Source organism: Sorex araneus, chromosome 6 (genome assembly GCF_027595985.1).
Source record: "Sorex araneus isolate mSorAra2 chromosome 6, mSorAra2.pri, whole genome shotgun sequence".
Taxonomy (NCBI): domain Eukaryota; kingdom Metazoa; phylum Chordata; class Mammalia; order Eulipotyphla; family Soricidae; genus Sorex; species Sorex araneus.
In genome coordinates, this window is record NC_073307.1 from 115,870,564 (window position 1) to 115,886,723 (window position 16,160).

General features: G+C 45.4%; 1 protein-coding gene across 1 annotated transcript in view; it reads left to right on the plus strand.

The window, feature by feature from the left end:
* SPON1 (spondin 1) overlaps positions 1-16,160 on the plus strand; it is a 321,507-nt gene that overhangs the window by 283,447 nt on the left and 21,900 nt on the right. The window contains exon 7 of the mRNA XM_004613582.2: positions 9,963-10,027. Within this exon, the coding sequence (XP_004613639.1) occupies positions 9,963-10,027 (65 nt within the window). The remainder of the gene's footprint in view (positions 1-9,962; positions 10,028-16,160) is intronic.

Consider the following 16,160-nt stretch of genomic DNA (forward strand, 5'->3'; position numbering starts at 1 on the left):
GAATGGGAAAGATGGTCCTAAATGTAGGTAGAGTTATGGGGATGGGGCTGCGCTCCTTCGGGGCTCAAGGGGTAGGGAAGACACCTGCATTAAACGGGTGTCCCAAATCAGAACACCTCCAAGTCAGAGCATTATAAACATGACTTTCTATACCTCTTTTGAGTGGAACACTATGCTATCTAGTTTAAAATCTCCATGAATCAATTTCTCTTCTTTGCCATTATCTGGCAAGTTGTCATCAGCCACTCAGAGAGCTGACTCGTGGCTGGAATGTCTCCGTGAGCTGCAGCTGGATACTGCTTGGTGCCGGTTGATACCCTAAAGACTTAGAAGAAATGCATGGCTCAGAAGTGGAATGTAAGGGCAGCAATTCTCTAAGTAGAACTAAGGTTTAGAGAGATGTGCTGATTAATTAGAAGTGGGGAACAAGAGGAAAAGGCAATTTTGCCATTTATTGGAGTGAAGAAAATAAGAGGTGTGAGGGTGGGGGAAAGGAAGATCAAGATTTTTGTTTCAGCCACAACTTTAGATACTACTTTGACATCCCAGTGGAAACATAGGGGCTGGAGTGACACTACTGGAGTTAACTTGCTTCCCTTGTACATGCCCAATCTAAGTTTGATTTCCTGTACCACTGAATCATTGGGTTTAGCACTGAACTGCCAATCTGGTTGGTCAACTATTCCTATAAGGGGCTCCCAGGTCCTCTGACCATCAACTGGGAGACCAAGAAAGAGGAAAGGAGGGAGGGAGGGAGAGAGGGAGGGAGGGAAGAAGGGAGGAAGGCAGGAAGGGAGAGAGGGAGGAAAGCAGGAAATGTAGGATAGTTTATACACAAGACTGCAATAAGAGAAGATATTGAGATACAACTAAAATTTTCTGAATAGTTTATTGGAATTTTAAGGCATGGGAAAAGATGAAATTTTGGCAGTGTAGATAGAAAAAGAGACCCAGAATTTGAACCCAGAATCACTTAAATGTTTGAAGGAAGGTGAAGAGGAGTAACCAAAAGAGAACCAAAAGAAATGACCATTTAGAGGAAAGGAACAGATAGTGAGTTTGAGAGTGGGAGGAAAGTGCTTTTGCTTTGGAAGAGGGAGAAACTGGCTGGGTTCAATGCAGCCAGAGGCTATGGGTTCTGAGAGCTGGCCACTAACTACAGAAGACACAGAGGTCATTGGTGACCTTGACCAAAGCAGTCTTAGAGGGGAGACATGTGTCTCAGTAACTTCATCTGAGAAATGGGGATTATTTCCCTGCCCACCTCAGAGGAATAACCAGAAACTAGAGACCACTAGAGATCAAGGGCAGTCGGTAAAGCACCGTCAAATATCAACTGTCTGTTTTTATTTATTACTCAGTAAAACTGGAGCCTATTGAAATGATGGGAGGCAACTGTTGGGCACAATTGATTTTTAAAGATCCTTATAGTTCCATTATCACCTCATAAAATGGCTCATTTCCTGCTGCTCGTCACCAGGACACTCACTGAGGGATGAACGAGTTCCCTTCAGAGGTGGAATCCATCAGGGTTGAAATGTCTTAGTTGTGATAAGTGGGAATTTTGGAGAAGGGTGGAAGCTAAAATTAAAAGGGAGGGGAGCAAATTGTGCTCTTGGGGGTCTTTAGGCAAGATGCCAAATGCTGCCTTCTCAGTGGGAACAGGTCACCTTGTACCTCAAAGCAAAAACTCCTGGAGAAAACCCATCAGCCAGGAGCTGCCAGACTCTTGCTGAAAAATGGCACAAACTGAGGAAGGATTGGAGGGAAAAGGAGAAGGAGAGCAGTCAAGGGATAAGGAAGAAGCTGGGAGTGGCTCACAACTGATTTGTAATCATGGCATCTGAGTAACCTTCAACACATCATTTGACTTCTCCGACCCCAGTTTCCTCATCTGCAAATGGGGCTGCTCACTATGCTCAAGAGTGGTCCCAAAATAAGCACTGATGCAGAACCAAAGGGATAGTACAGCAAATAGGGTGCCTCCCTCGCATGCAGATGACCTGGGCTCAATATCTGGTACCAAATATGGTCCCCTGAGCCCTGAGTGATCCCTGAGCCAGGAATAAGCTCTGAGTATTACTGTTGTGTACCAAAAACTAAAAGGGAAAAAAAAACACTGATGCCTGAGGAAATAGATGCCAGGGTGGGGTCTTGGCATGCATGTGCATTTAATGCCACTGACTTCTGTCTCTTGAGTAACAAACTCCAACTCAACATCCCTATGCTTCCCCATCTCTTGATGAAAACAGGACAGTGTTTTCAGGCCAGCATTAGCTGCTAGCAATATTATGATTGCGACAGTGACAGTGACCATGCTGTCCTTAAAGTATACAACTTGCTCTTAAAGAGATATGGGGACTCTCTTCCAGAGCACCCAGCCTTCCTGCACATGGTTCACCCTTTCGTCCCTCCACATGGGATCACAATCGATGTGGTTTCCAGGGTGAGAGTGAAGTTTAAACTCTAGCTCTGCCATTGACATGCTGTGTGACTTATTTGGCCACAGAGACGGGATTCTAGAGAATAGGAATTGCAGATGTGTTGTAAGGTGCCAGGCATAAAAAAGCTGGATGCCATTGTGAATATTTTTATTCTGGCATCTGTTCTCTTCCCTCTCCGATCATGAACTGCATCCATTTCTGTTCCTCACGGGACAGAGAAAACCTGGACTGACTCCAGGTCCGCAGGTCCAGCACAGGTTCTAATGTCATCAGGGAGCCCTATCTTAGTGTCTTTGGAGCCCACAAGTCTTCAGATAAGAAATCAGTTTATGGTCCAGGACTGGAAGATACAGGTCCCAAAGGCCAGGAGCCAGGGAGAAGCAGAACAGAGAGACAGGTGAAGATGCTTTTGCAAAAAGGGTGAGATGCCCAGAGCTGCCCTTTTTGTGGGCAGTAGGTTCTAAACCACATGGAAAAGTCAGTCTGTGCCTGCTCCACCAGACTCTTCTTACTCTCTCTCAGTCATAGCACCTCCTAGTCTTAAGGGAGATTTCTACTTCCTATTGCTGCTTTTTTTTTCACTCCACACAACCATTTGGAGCTGGGCTACTCCCTTAGAAAATTTGAGTACGACTGCAAAACCTTCTCAATATGTTTACCCAAAGCAAAACCAAAGCACTTGTCCCCATCAAGATAGAGCAGAAAGGCCTGTCATTTCTTTGGGGGTTTATTACTTTATTTGTCTTCACTCCAGAAAAGAGCTAACTTCATCCAAATGAGGCATGAACTATAAAAACCTAAAACACTTTGTTTTCAAAGGGTCCTGTGGTGGCGATGGATAAGGGCTCTGAGGAGGCTTGAAAGATCCCATCTGTGCCATGGAGACTTGTTAAAACAGCTTTGTGTGGCAGTCTGAAGTTCGGCTTGCTTACTCTCAGTTTGTCTTTCATTCTTCAGATTGTAAAATGCCCAGTGGCCCCATCCATTGTTCCCCCAGCTACATCTGCCGCCTATCATCTATTCCCAGGGACTCAGAACTCAGCTACAATGAGCGGGCAGCCAAGCACTTTGTGGACTGTCGATGTGACTGTGTGATCCCCTCTCTCAAGTAGCACCTGTCATTTCTAATACCAACTTGGTTTCAAAGTAATTAAGAATAAAAAGACTGGCTAAGAGCCCTGTTATTACAAACGCTGTGTCAGTGCACTGCAAGAATTCTACAATTTAGTCCCCCAAATAGCCCCTATACAGTACACACTTTAAAAAATAAATAAATAAATAAATAAATAAATAAATAAATAAATAAATAAATAAGCATCACTCTGATGACAAGGGCTCAGGGAGCATAGCAGTGCTGACCTTGTGGTTCTGAACTTTGGTCCATGTGGTGCTGGGATCGAGTCAGACCTTGAACCCACAGAGCCTGTGTTCTACCATTGCACTATCTCCCTGGCCCGGTAGATACTCTTTTCAGCACCATCCATTTCACAGCTCAGTGAGTCCTGAGGACTTGTCAAATGACACAGCGCTCTTAAATGTGCAGTAAGATCTGAATTTACATAGGCGCTAGAGATTGTGGTCTCAATGATATTACTTTCCTGCTTGCATGAGTAATCATACTAAAACAATAATAGTATCCAGCATATCCAAAATTGAGAAGATAGAGGCACATGCACACTCTTACTAAAGTATTAAGTTGGTACAAACATTTTTTTTAATTTAAATTTTATTGAATCACCATGTGGAGGGTTACAAAGTTCTCAGGATTATGTCAGTTATACAGTACTCAAACACCCTTCCCTTCACCCGTGCCCATATTGGTACAAACATTTTAAGAGACAAGTCAATAGGCCCTACCAACATTTTTTAATTTGCTTCATTTGCGGGGGTGGGGGGGAGTGGGAGAGTCTCCCATGCAGTACCCCCTGCCTGCTTGGAATGGTTTCCCTCAGAACCACTACCTGATACTCTGACAAATAAGTTAGATGGTTCGATGCTAGGCCTGGCAGTGCCACAGGCCACCAGGAGCACACCTGCTGGTGCTTGGGAAATGGGGAGAGGCAACACATGATACCAGGTTTTGAACTCAAGTCTCTGCACATATGGGGCATGCATCCCCAACATCTGAGCTGTCTTCCTTCCCCCTTGTTTATTTTTTATCACTTCTAGGTATCTATGGCATAGGAAATCCTGGGTATGAAAACAAAGAAACAGTGTCCAAGTGATCAAGTGTTTAAGTGGTCATCAGAGCATCATTTGTAGAAATAATTAAATACCCACCAATACAGCAATTAAATAAATTAGAGGACACCCATACTATAGAATTCTTTATATATATCAGAAAGAATGGTGTGGCTTTATTTTTTCAACAATTTATTGAGCTTATTTAACACTTGGATTTGGCCATGATCAAACCAGTCATTCTCACAGTGCCTAGAACCTGGATTCTACTGGGAGATTTTTTTTAAGTATTTTTTATTTTTACCTCCATTTTTATGTAGATACATGGATTATGATACTGTCAGTGATTGTTTCATGCGTGAATTGGTCCAACACCACACCTACCAGAGTGTCCACTTCCCTCCACCAGAGTTCCGAGACCCCCTCCAGCCCCCCACTCAGATAAACTTAGTTCTATAGACAATTTTTCCAGCTCTGATGCCATTGGCAGTAGAGAATTTTTGGTGCTTCAAGCAAAGCATTTTAGCTTTTAAAATGAACTTTCTGAATGCACCTGCTTAATTTCAGCAGGGAAGCACAAATGACCACAAATAAGAACAATAAGCTGTTGATCATGCAGATGGTGTGGAATAACGAGATGAAACGATTAAAGACAAGAAGCTGTTCTAATTTCACACATGTGGACCTGCCATCCTTGGAGCTTCCATTGCACTTAAAAATACTGCTAGGATTTCATCACCATAAACACTAATAGAAAGCACAAACAATTTTTGTTGTCCTATACTGCAAAAGCAAAATCAATATGTCGTTAGTTGGGATTTGAAAAGCAGGGCTGCATTGTAATGCAGGGCCAGCTAACTTGGTGTCCACTTTAATATCATCTACATTGACTTTGGGGTTTTTTTTTAGTTAAATATTTAAGGGCAAAAGGATCACCATTCACCCATTACTTGAATCTCATACCTTGTACTTCTTTTTTCTATATCTTGACTTTGTTTACCATGATTTGAATATCTCCAGAATTTTAAAAATCAATAAAAGGAGAGCTATAATTCTGTCTCCATGGGATATTATATTAAACAAAAAAATGAAAATCATGGTGCAGAAGATTTGTGGTATGATGCTATGTCCATGGGGAAAGCTGTATCTAATGTATACATCTATATCTAATGTACACACACACAGAGTTACAGCTGCAGAGTGAAAGAATGTTGCACACCAAACTGGAACAGGCTGGAGAGACTGACTGACGGGCATGGCAGGGTGAATGCCAAAGCTGAATGCACTCAGATTTAACATTGTATGATTTTGTGATGCTATAATTCTCTACAGTGGGCAGGTATTATTTTGAAATTAAGCTCATGGGGGCTGGAAACAGTACATGAGGTAAGGCATTTTCCTTGCAAGTGGCCACTTCTAGTTGATGCGAGTTACATCCAAGGCACCACTACTGGCCCCCATGAGCACCACTGAGGGTCTCTCCTGAGCACAGAACCAGGAAAAGAACCCAAGCACCACCTGATATGGCCCAACTCCCTGTAGGAATGAAAAATAAAAACATATACCAGAGGGGCTGGAGCGATAGCACAGTGGGTAGGGCGTTTGCCTTGCACGCAGCCGACCCAGGTTCGATTCCCAGCATCCCATATGGTCCCCCAGCACCGCCACAGGAGTAATTCCTGAGTGCAGAGCCAGGAGTAACCCCTGTGCACTGCTGGGTGTGATCCAAAAAGAAAAAAAAAACATATACCAGAGAGAGACTATGAGGACTTTTCAGGCCAAACTCGGGAAAATTGTCAGGAAGTGGGTGGTTACTGCTGGAGGTTTCAAACAGGGAACTGGTGTAGTGGGAACTGCAGTGATGCAGCAAGTAGATTGGAAAGAAATAAGAAGGCACTGGGGCCAAGTTAAGGGACTGTGCTAAGAGAGACGGTCAGCTGTTGAGAGTGAGCACGATGCATCAGGGATCACACCTCTGTGGACATGCTGAGAGATGGAGAACTGGTGACAATTGATATCCCGTTCAAGTCCAAGCAAACCTGGGCTAAAGGTGGTTTACCATGGGGCTGACTGAGTGACAAGGAGAATTCTAGGGCCCAGTGTGGGACCTGAAATAGATGAAGTGACTGGAGGAAAGTCACGGCCTGGGAGACCTGGCGCTGACATCTGGAGACACTTCCGTCTCGCCTGTGACTTCCTGTTGCCTCTCCTCTCAGCCACTCAGCAGATTAGGAAGGACTGAGGGGTAGAATCCCAAATCAACGAATCTCCTCTGAGAAATGTAAACTACTCAAAAGACAGCTTGGAAACGTTCTCCCCACAGACATGTGAATGTGGGGGTGTCTACGCCCTCAACAATTCTTTCCTGTGACCAAAACAGGGAATCCCTAGGGAGCTGGGGCTTAGGCAGGGGGGTTTCAGAGTGGTGGGGAGTGGGAACACTGCTTCAGCTGGTTTGTCCCCAAGTACCTCACTTCCTCCCACCCAGGCCCAGCTGAACAGGCCTGAGCACTGTGAACTGGGAGTCTTTTTATCCCTTTGAACCTCAGCCTGAAGATGCTGCTGACTTTCCTTCCTTCCAGTTTCCTGTGGAGGGTTTCTGGGTAAGGTACCCACCAGCTATAGGGAAACTCACCAATTCATCCCAAACATGTTCTAGGGACCAGGCCCAGCTGCAGGCCAGACAAGCAAGCCTTTGCCCTCCTGGAGCCCAGTGACCTATCCAATTGGCACCAAAGGTTTTCTTTCCTGGGTGGTGAGATGCTGAACTTCCCCATGCATTATGAAGGATGCCCCTTGAGCACTTCCAGGCACAAGCCAGGAGGAGTGGTGTGACCCCCAGGCCCAGTGAATCCACTCGGGGGAAATTCCCATGTCAGAGCTGAAACTGAAACTGAACCTCAAGCCCTGGGAAGATTATGACAAGCAGCAGGATTGGGAATTGAGAAGGGAGGGCTGTGACACCCTGTCAGGAAGGACATTAACACTCTGGTGTGATTTTGATGAGGAAACATGTACTTTGAGGACACAGGAAATTGTATCCCTGGGGCTGGAAAGAGAGTACAAGGATTAAGGTGTTGTCTTACATGCTGGTTCAGTCCCCAGCACGGTCTGTGGCCCTCTCAGTACCATTAGAAGTGGGTGATCCCTAAGTATAGAGTCAGGAATAAGCCCTAAACACAGGCAGGTGTGACCACAAAATTTCCCCCTCCCCCAAAATATGTTGTGTCTGTAAAGCACACAATCATGTAAACAAAGGTTGTCTCAAAATAATAATAATCATAATTATCACTATCACTATCATCCTGTTGATCGTCGATTTGCTCGAGCAGGCCCAGTAATGTCTCCATTCGTCCTAGCTCTTAGATTTTAGCAGCCTCTCTTTACTTGTCGTTCCCAATGGTGCCGCATTAGAGGCTCTCTCAGGGTCAGGAGAATGAGACCCATCATTGCTACTGTATTTCTGTATTTGGCATTTGAATACGCCACAGGGAGCTTGCCAGGCTCTCCCGTGAATAATAATGATAATAATATTAATAATAATAATAATAATATGGAGGAGTGTGGTAGAAAAATTGTAACTTTTTTTGTTTTTTGTTTTTCGATTTTTGTTTGGTTTGGGGGCCACACCGTGCAGGACTCAGGGCTTACTCCTGGCTCTGCACTCAAGAATTACTTCTGGCCACTCTTGGGGAATCATACGGAATGGCAGGAATCAAACCTGGGCTGGCAGTGTGCAAGGCAACAGCTCTACTCTCTTTACTATCACTCCAACCCAACCCCACCCCCAACATTGTATCTCTAAAGTACACAGTCATGTAAACTAAGATTACCTCAAAATAATAATAATAATCTATGCAAAAAGGAAAGATTGTGATACTCACATGGCTCCAATGTGTAATTGAATATACACACAAGCAAGGAAGTCTCACATTAAGCAAGATCAACAAATTCTGATTTTTATTGTTTTGATTTATTTTTTTGTGTTTATGTACTTGGGGTTTTTTTGGGGGGCGGGGAGGCACATATAGCAGTGCTCAACGGCTACTCCCATGTGTGTCCTCTGGAGTCACCCTTGACAATGCCAGTGACTAAATCCAGGCTTCCCACATGCCAAGCTTGTATTCCAGCCACTGAGCTATCTCTCTACCCTAAGTTTTGATTTTTGCCTTGTGATAACAAGTTAACATTTTATTTCAAAATGTTAATTATCGGGCCAGAGTACAGCAGGTAAGGAAATTGCCTTGCACATGCCCAACCCAGGCCGAATCCTGGCACCAGGGGTGATCTTCAGTGCCAGGATCCAAGCCCCAACAAGAGCCATCTGAAGGCAGAGCCAGGAGTAAAACCCCAAGACACCAGAATGTGGCCCTAAAACAACAACAACAAAAATGTTAATTATCAAATTCCTCCTCAAAAAAAAAAAAACATTTTAGGGTCCAGGGAGCTGACTCAGGACTGGATCGTGTGCTTGGTAGCGGGAAGCCCAGGCTCGCCCCTGACTCTGCGGCACTGCAGCTCCCCGAGGCCCACAAACGTTGGCTCACAAGAACCACACTACCACACTGGGAGTGACACCTGAGTGCTGCCGGGTGTGCCTTGGCCCCAGTTTTTTAAAAATTAACTTAGGTTCCCATGCTCTTATGAGGACCTAAATATCCTCCAGTGCAAAGTAGAACAGAAGGGGCTGGAGAGATAGCACAGCGGGTAGGGCGTTTGCCTTGCACGCGGCCGACCCGGGTTCAAATCCCAGCATCCCATATGGTCCCCTGAGCATGGCCAGGAGTAATTCCTGAGTGCATGAGCCAGGAGTAACCCCTGTGCATCGTCGGGTGTGACCCCAAAACAACAACAACAACAAGTAGAACAGAATAAGGCACTCGGGGATATGGGCCTGGGCTTCATTGTGGCCTGCCCACTTAGAGGATTCTGATCTGATACTGGGGTCATGTTGGCCAGGAGTGACCTCTAGGTCCTGTGTTGGCCACGTTGTCATCTGGCCTGGAGTACCATCCTGCCTTCTGGGCTGGGCACACTGTGCCAGTCCTGGGCAACCCTCTGGCTCCCATGCAAGGGTGGATTGAGTGGAACAGCGAGCGTGAGGGTGGCAGGGGCCTTCCGTGTCCACGTGCTCAGACACACTGGACCCTCCGCCCTGCCAGCTGGGATTACTGAGGCTCTAGGATCCCCCGCTGAGAAGAACAGCTGCACACCTGGGCAGTAGTGAGCCTCAAGGACAGGGAAGGGAGTGCGGGTGGGCCCGCGTATCCCATCTGAATCCTGTGGGCCCAGGAGCCTAGCTCTCCTCACTAAATATCTGTGCTCCTTTTTTTGCAGAGCGATGAGGTCCTCACCGTCATCAAAGCCAAAGCCCAGTGGCCAGCCTGGCAGCCTCTCAACGTGTAAGTAGCCAACAGCTTCCCCCTCCCCCCCGCCGCCCCTGTGCCCATCCTTCACCTTAGAGCCCCCTCCCCCCACTGTCAGGCCTGCCCATTCCATCCTTAAAGGCAGCCGAGTCCCTCAGCATGATGGGATGGCGTTTGGCCACTGAGTGCAGTCTCGGGAATGCAGTCTTGTGTTCCGGGGACCCAGTGGCTTTGACTCTGCAGAGCACCCAAGTCAGAATAACGATTCCACAAGAAGTTAATTCAGCCAGCCACCTGAGGCTGCCGCTCTCAGGCCTCGGAGCACTGAGGTGACTCATGCAAAGGCAGATTCTCCCCTGGATTCACGCAGTCTCTGTTCTTTTCTGTTTCCTCCATTTCTTGTGTGTGTGTGTGTGTGTGTGTGTGTGTGTGTGTGTGTGTGTGTGTGTGTCCCTCCCGGGCCCGCCTCCTCCATTTCTTGGGCAGCTCACCCTCCCCTTTGTTCTTTTGACCAGAGGTATGCTGATAAGGTTCCAAAACTACCTCTCCCCAGGTTGGTACATAGGTAGGAAAAGTGATAGATGATAAACAGATGAAAGAAAGGCAGACAGAACAATCTGCTTCTTGATCGCCTCCCTCTGCATGGCCCACATTGTTACCATCAGTAACTTCTTAATACTTTACAAATGAATCCCACAAGCTGTAGTCCTGCCACCGGTTCTTTCCTCACCTGCACTGACATCCTCCCTCTTCTGTCATCTCCACCATCTTATCCCTCATCCATACTGTTGCCAGTGTGATCTCTTCAGAATCCAAATAGGATTCCAGTTCCTTCTTAGATGTTTCCTGGACCTTCTCTTAGCTTCCAGGACCAAGTGTGCCCCTGAATTCTGTTAGCTAATGAGCAGCTATTAGCTCATTTTTACCCCACTCAAAAATCTGTATTCTGGTTTTTCCTTGAGGAGCCTTGGTTTAGAAATGTGTGAACCAGAGGTCCCCAAATTAATTAAATGATGACATATGTGCTGTGTCTATGAAGTAAAGACCTAAAGTGCCAGAAAAGTGTCTTACTGGGGCCCCAGCCTAGCTGGGGATCAGATAAAGCCTCCTTGAGGAAGTGATAAGTAAGCTAAGAGCTCAGGGATCAGTGGGAGTTAACTAGGGAGAGAAGCAAAGCCAGGACCAAAGAGATAGAACAGCGGGTCAAGTGCGTGTCTTGCATGCAGCCAACCTGGATTCATTCTCCAGCACCATGTAAAGTTCCCTGAGCACTGCCAGAAGTGACCCCCTAAGCACAGAGCCAGGAGTAAGCCCTGGGCACAGCCAGACAGGATCCAAATTGTTCCCCACCTCCTCAAAATAGAAGCAAAGCAAAAGAATAGTATAGAAAATCTAAAGAGATTTTAGGGGAGGGAGCATACTTGAGGTACTAAGAAGTGGTAGTCCAGAAGTCAAAGGTGAGCTTAGTGCAGAGGCAGTATGGAATCAAGCCATGCCACCTTTAAATTTTTTTTATAATTCTAAATTAAAAGTAATGGGAAATGATTGGTTTTAAGTACAATAACAATGTTATCAGATTTGCATTTGTTAAAAAGTAAGACTTTTGCTCTAATATGAAAGTGATGAGTAGGTGATACCAGACTGGTGGGGAGGTTACTGTGGATACAGGGAGAGAGTTAGAAACAAGATAGAGGCAGCATAGGTTGACAAGGGACCAGAGATCTAGGAGCAAGCACAAACAGACTTTGCTGACAGTTTGGATAAGAAGGGAGGAACATCACAGAGCTGAAGGTACAGCTCAAAGGGCTGAGCATTTGCCTTGCATGTGGAAGGCACAGGTTCCCTGCGTGCTACTGGAAGCAGCTCTTATGCCCTGCTGGGTGTACCCCCTACCACCAATAAAAAGAGGGTGAATAATGCAAACAGTTCAAGATGTCTTCCAAGGGGACAGAGAGATGGTGCAGCTGATAGGGTACTTGTCTCATACACAGCTGACCTGGATTCAATCCCCAGCATCCCATATGGTCAGCCAAGTCCTTCAGGGGTGATTCTTGAGCACAGAGTGGGTCCTGAGCACCACTGGATGTGGCCCCAAAAGGGAAAAAAAAAACAAAACAAATGGGGGAGGAAAAAAAATGCTTCTCAGGTGTCTATCTGGGATAATTAATGAGTGTTACTTGGACCCCTCGGAAGTTAATAACAAAGGAATTTCAACAGGAAAGCTCATGAGCTCAGTTCTGGATGTGTTCAGTTGGAGATCTCCAATTAAGGCCATGGATCTGGCTCAGGGGAGATAGGAATACCTCGCAGGTGTGAGATTCTAGGTTTCCTTTCCAGCACTGGAAAAAAAAAATAATAATGGCACCCAGTTGGAGGTGTTAAGTACACAGTAAACTCTAAGCTCTAAAACTAAGCGAGAAGAATTCTACATTAAAATTGAAAATTGGGCCCATAGCCATGGCATGAATGCGCCTGAGCTTGTCTGAAATAGAAAACTGGAAATAGCCAAGGGATGAAAAGCAATGGCAAGAGTACTTGTTTTTTACCTATCTGAAAAGAGAGCTTGCAGGTAAGAGTCGAATACTTAGGACAGAATCCTAAGGAGCACCCACACTTCATCTCAGGGGGGACATGCCTGCTGAGGAAAGAGAAAAGGAGTCGCTGGGAGGCCGAGAGAGGACGTCGGGTGCCAGAGAATCTGGCAAACAGGAGAGCCGTGGGACTGTGTCCAGCCCGGAGATGTAGCAAGACTCGGCACCATGTCATGCCCATTGGACTTGCCAGCCTAAAGCTCCTCTAACCCAATGGGGATTCCTTTCTGGGATGAACAGTCAGGAGCTGGGAAACGGGAACCGAAAGTGTAGATAGCACGTCAGCAGGATCAGACAAGAAAGAGGCTGGGCATTTGTGCCACACCAAGAAGAGTCAATGAGCTTTTTTTTTTTTTTAAGATGGGAGTGACTTTCAGAAAAAAAAAATTAGCTGGCTGTATCTTCTTTTTTTTTTTTTTCCTTTTTCATGCTTCATCTACTCCTCTCAGATTCCCGAAGACCACAGTGGAACAGGACTAATTGCTGGCAAACACTCAGACCTCCCTACCACCCAAACTCTTTGCCCTCAGTGCTACCAGCTTGTTAAGCCAAAGGAATTTTCCTTTGATTTTCCCATACCCCCGTCTCCCCTTTCCTCTTCCAAATCTCATTAGGAAGTCAAATTAGGAAGCCTCCATGCAGCCAAGTTTTGTTTTGCAGAAACAGCCTGGCCCCTCCTTACCAAGCCTGCTCGATTGAGGTTAATGGGATTCCAGCCTCCCTCGGGCCAGTGGACAGCCAGGGTGACCTATTTTGTGAGGTCCTGCCCGTGGAAACTGACTTGTTTTTCAATGATCTTCATCTTTATCCCCAGGACCACTTCTCAAAAGACAGCCGTGAATGAACAAATTAGCCGCTGACTTGTTTAGCTCAATAAATCAAGCTGTGGCTGGGAGAGCCCAGAGCACAGGTAGAGAGAGCAAAAGACAGAGATTCTGAACAAGATCCTGCTAACTAGTTCCTCTAGCACCTAAGCAGAGAATGTCCAGATTTCCGGAAGATTGGTTCTGACTTCCACCACCCACTTCCTTCCGTGGAATCAGAACACTGGGAATTACTGGAACTCTTCAAAATAACTTTTATTCCAAAAAGTGCCCCTCACAGAGGCAGACTGTGGGTGGAGGGAGAGAAATCGGCAGAGGGAAGTGAGCACTGGTGAAGGGATTAGTGTTGAAACAATTGTGTGCCTGAAACCCAATCATGAATCATTGTAATCTCGTGACGACTAAGTTTAAAATAATAATATTTTTTATTTCTTTCCTTATTGGTGAATCCTGTGAAGGATCGTGGCTTCCTTAAAATTCCTAGCCACTGCTTAATTAACATTTGCCCTGACTATGCTCCTTGTTCTGGAGACAGATGGCTGGTGGCCTGCCTGTAAACACCTGTTACCCTCCAGAAATCCTACCTATGGAGGGTCTGTGCCCCATAATCAGCCAAATCCAAGGTTGCCTAGGAGGAAAGAAGCATCTTTCTCTCACATCAGTCTTGGAAGTTTCAGGGATCTCCTGCTTCCTGTGGTTCCTGCTCAGGCCCATCGACATCCTCAGGATATCACAGGAAGACTGGCCTTGGACGGGAAGGGCGGGCAGTAGATGGAATCTGCCAGATGGAGCTGAAACCCTAGGTGCCTCCAGGTTATAAACGCTTTTCTGGGACTGGAAACCTCATGCAAAGCTTCTTCCACCTGCAAGGAACTTCAGTTTAGCACATAGCTCGAGTGCCCTCTGCTGGTTAATCGAATCTTTACAACTTCCAAAGCTACTATTTGGAACCAATGAAGTGCAAATGTGGCATGTGACTGACCTGAGCTGGACATCAGTGACCTTAGTCTCCCTGGTGCGCATCTGTAATTTAGGAGGGAACATAAGTCTCTATAATAGGATATAAAAAATCTTTGGGGCCAGAGGTAGTACAGCAGGGAAGGCTCTTTGCCTTCATTAAGCCAACCCAAATTTCATCCCCAGCACCACATACCGGCTCACTGAGGCCCGAAGGAGTGCTTATCTAATTACAGAGCCAGGAACTAAGCCCAGAGCACAGCCCAGAAACAAGAAAAACATTCTGTCTCTTCTCATGGTGTTCTGGAAGTTTTGTTGATTAAAGTTGAATGAGGAGGAAATCAATATTTACTGAGCCCTATTACATGTCCATCACAATGATAAAAAGCCCTGGAGTAAGTATTAAGATGTTCCTGTTTTGCCGATGCTGTAACTGAGAGAATGCCCGGGGGAGGGGGGACAGTCAAAGTCCTGTCACATAGCTACTAAATGACTGGACTGAGATTCCAATGCAGCTGCCTTTTCACTGGAGCATGTCTGAGTTCCCCACAGCACATGGCCTCTGAGTGGAGAGTGAGGCACTGGCTCGTGCCTTCATTTAGTTTTCAACTTTCCAATAATTGTCTCTTCATCACTTTCCTTTACCTATCAAGGTTGTGGTATTTTCTTCTTCAATATTTCGATGAGCTCTGTGTGGGCTCTAGATAGAAACTCTTGTCCATCACACAAGATACACATCTTTGCTAATATGCTGTTTCTCCTAGTACTGTTGTTTCATTACACAGATGCTTTTAGTTGGTGTGTGAGTCAACTAGGTACCTTTGAAGCTACTTCTATTGTTTCAAAACCTGAAGAGTAAACATTCTTTAACAGATTAGATTTGTGTGTGATATGAATCCCATTTTTTAAATGTTGTATTGAGTCCAATTCAACTTGCTGCAGTTTCCTTTTGCCCTAATTTGAGGTGGTCATTTTGTACAGACCTTTAATCTTCTTGGATCTCCAAGATGAACCACCATCTTTCCTTCCTTCCTTCCTTCCTTCCTTCCTTCCTTCCTTCCTTCCTTCCTTCCTTCCTTCCTTCCTTCCTTCCTTCCTTCCTTCCTTCCTTCCTTCCTTCCTTTCTCATACCCAGTGGTGCTTAGGGCTTATTCCTGGATCTGAGCTTAGGGTTCACGCCTAGCAGGCCTCAGGAGACATATGTGGTGTCCTAGATTGAATTCAGGTCAGATGTATGCAAGGCAAGAGCCTTACCCACTGTACTATCTCTCCAACCCCATATCTCTCTTACTTCAAAATCATGCAGTTTCCATTATCATGCTTTATAATAGACTCCATTGATGATCCCATCAACCCTCTTTACTAGAAAATTTATAAAAATTCAAATCCTGGGTAGAAAATTCTCACGTGTGGGAAAACGGCATATGAGAAATTCTGAACAAAAGTTTTTATTAGAGTTTGGGCAAACAAAAGAACTCCAGTCATATCTAGCATCTAGAGCTTCCTAAAAGAAATTCAAATATATTCTTGAAGAGGGGAATATCCAGCGTACGGTACCTGGGATATTCCTGGTTCTGTGTGTGTTCGAGGGTCAGTGCTTAGGGGACCATATGCAGTGCCAAGAATTGAACCAGTCACATGCAAAACAAATTCCTTAACCCCATATTAACTCATATATATATGTATATATATATATATCCTTATCCATCTTGCTATTTTGCATTTTAAGCAACATGCTTATTATAGAAGAAATTAATAGTTGGTTAAAGAGATCGTTTAACTGGTTGGAGCACATGT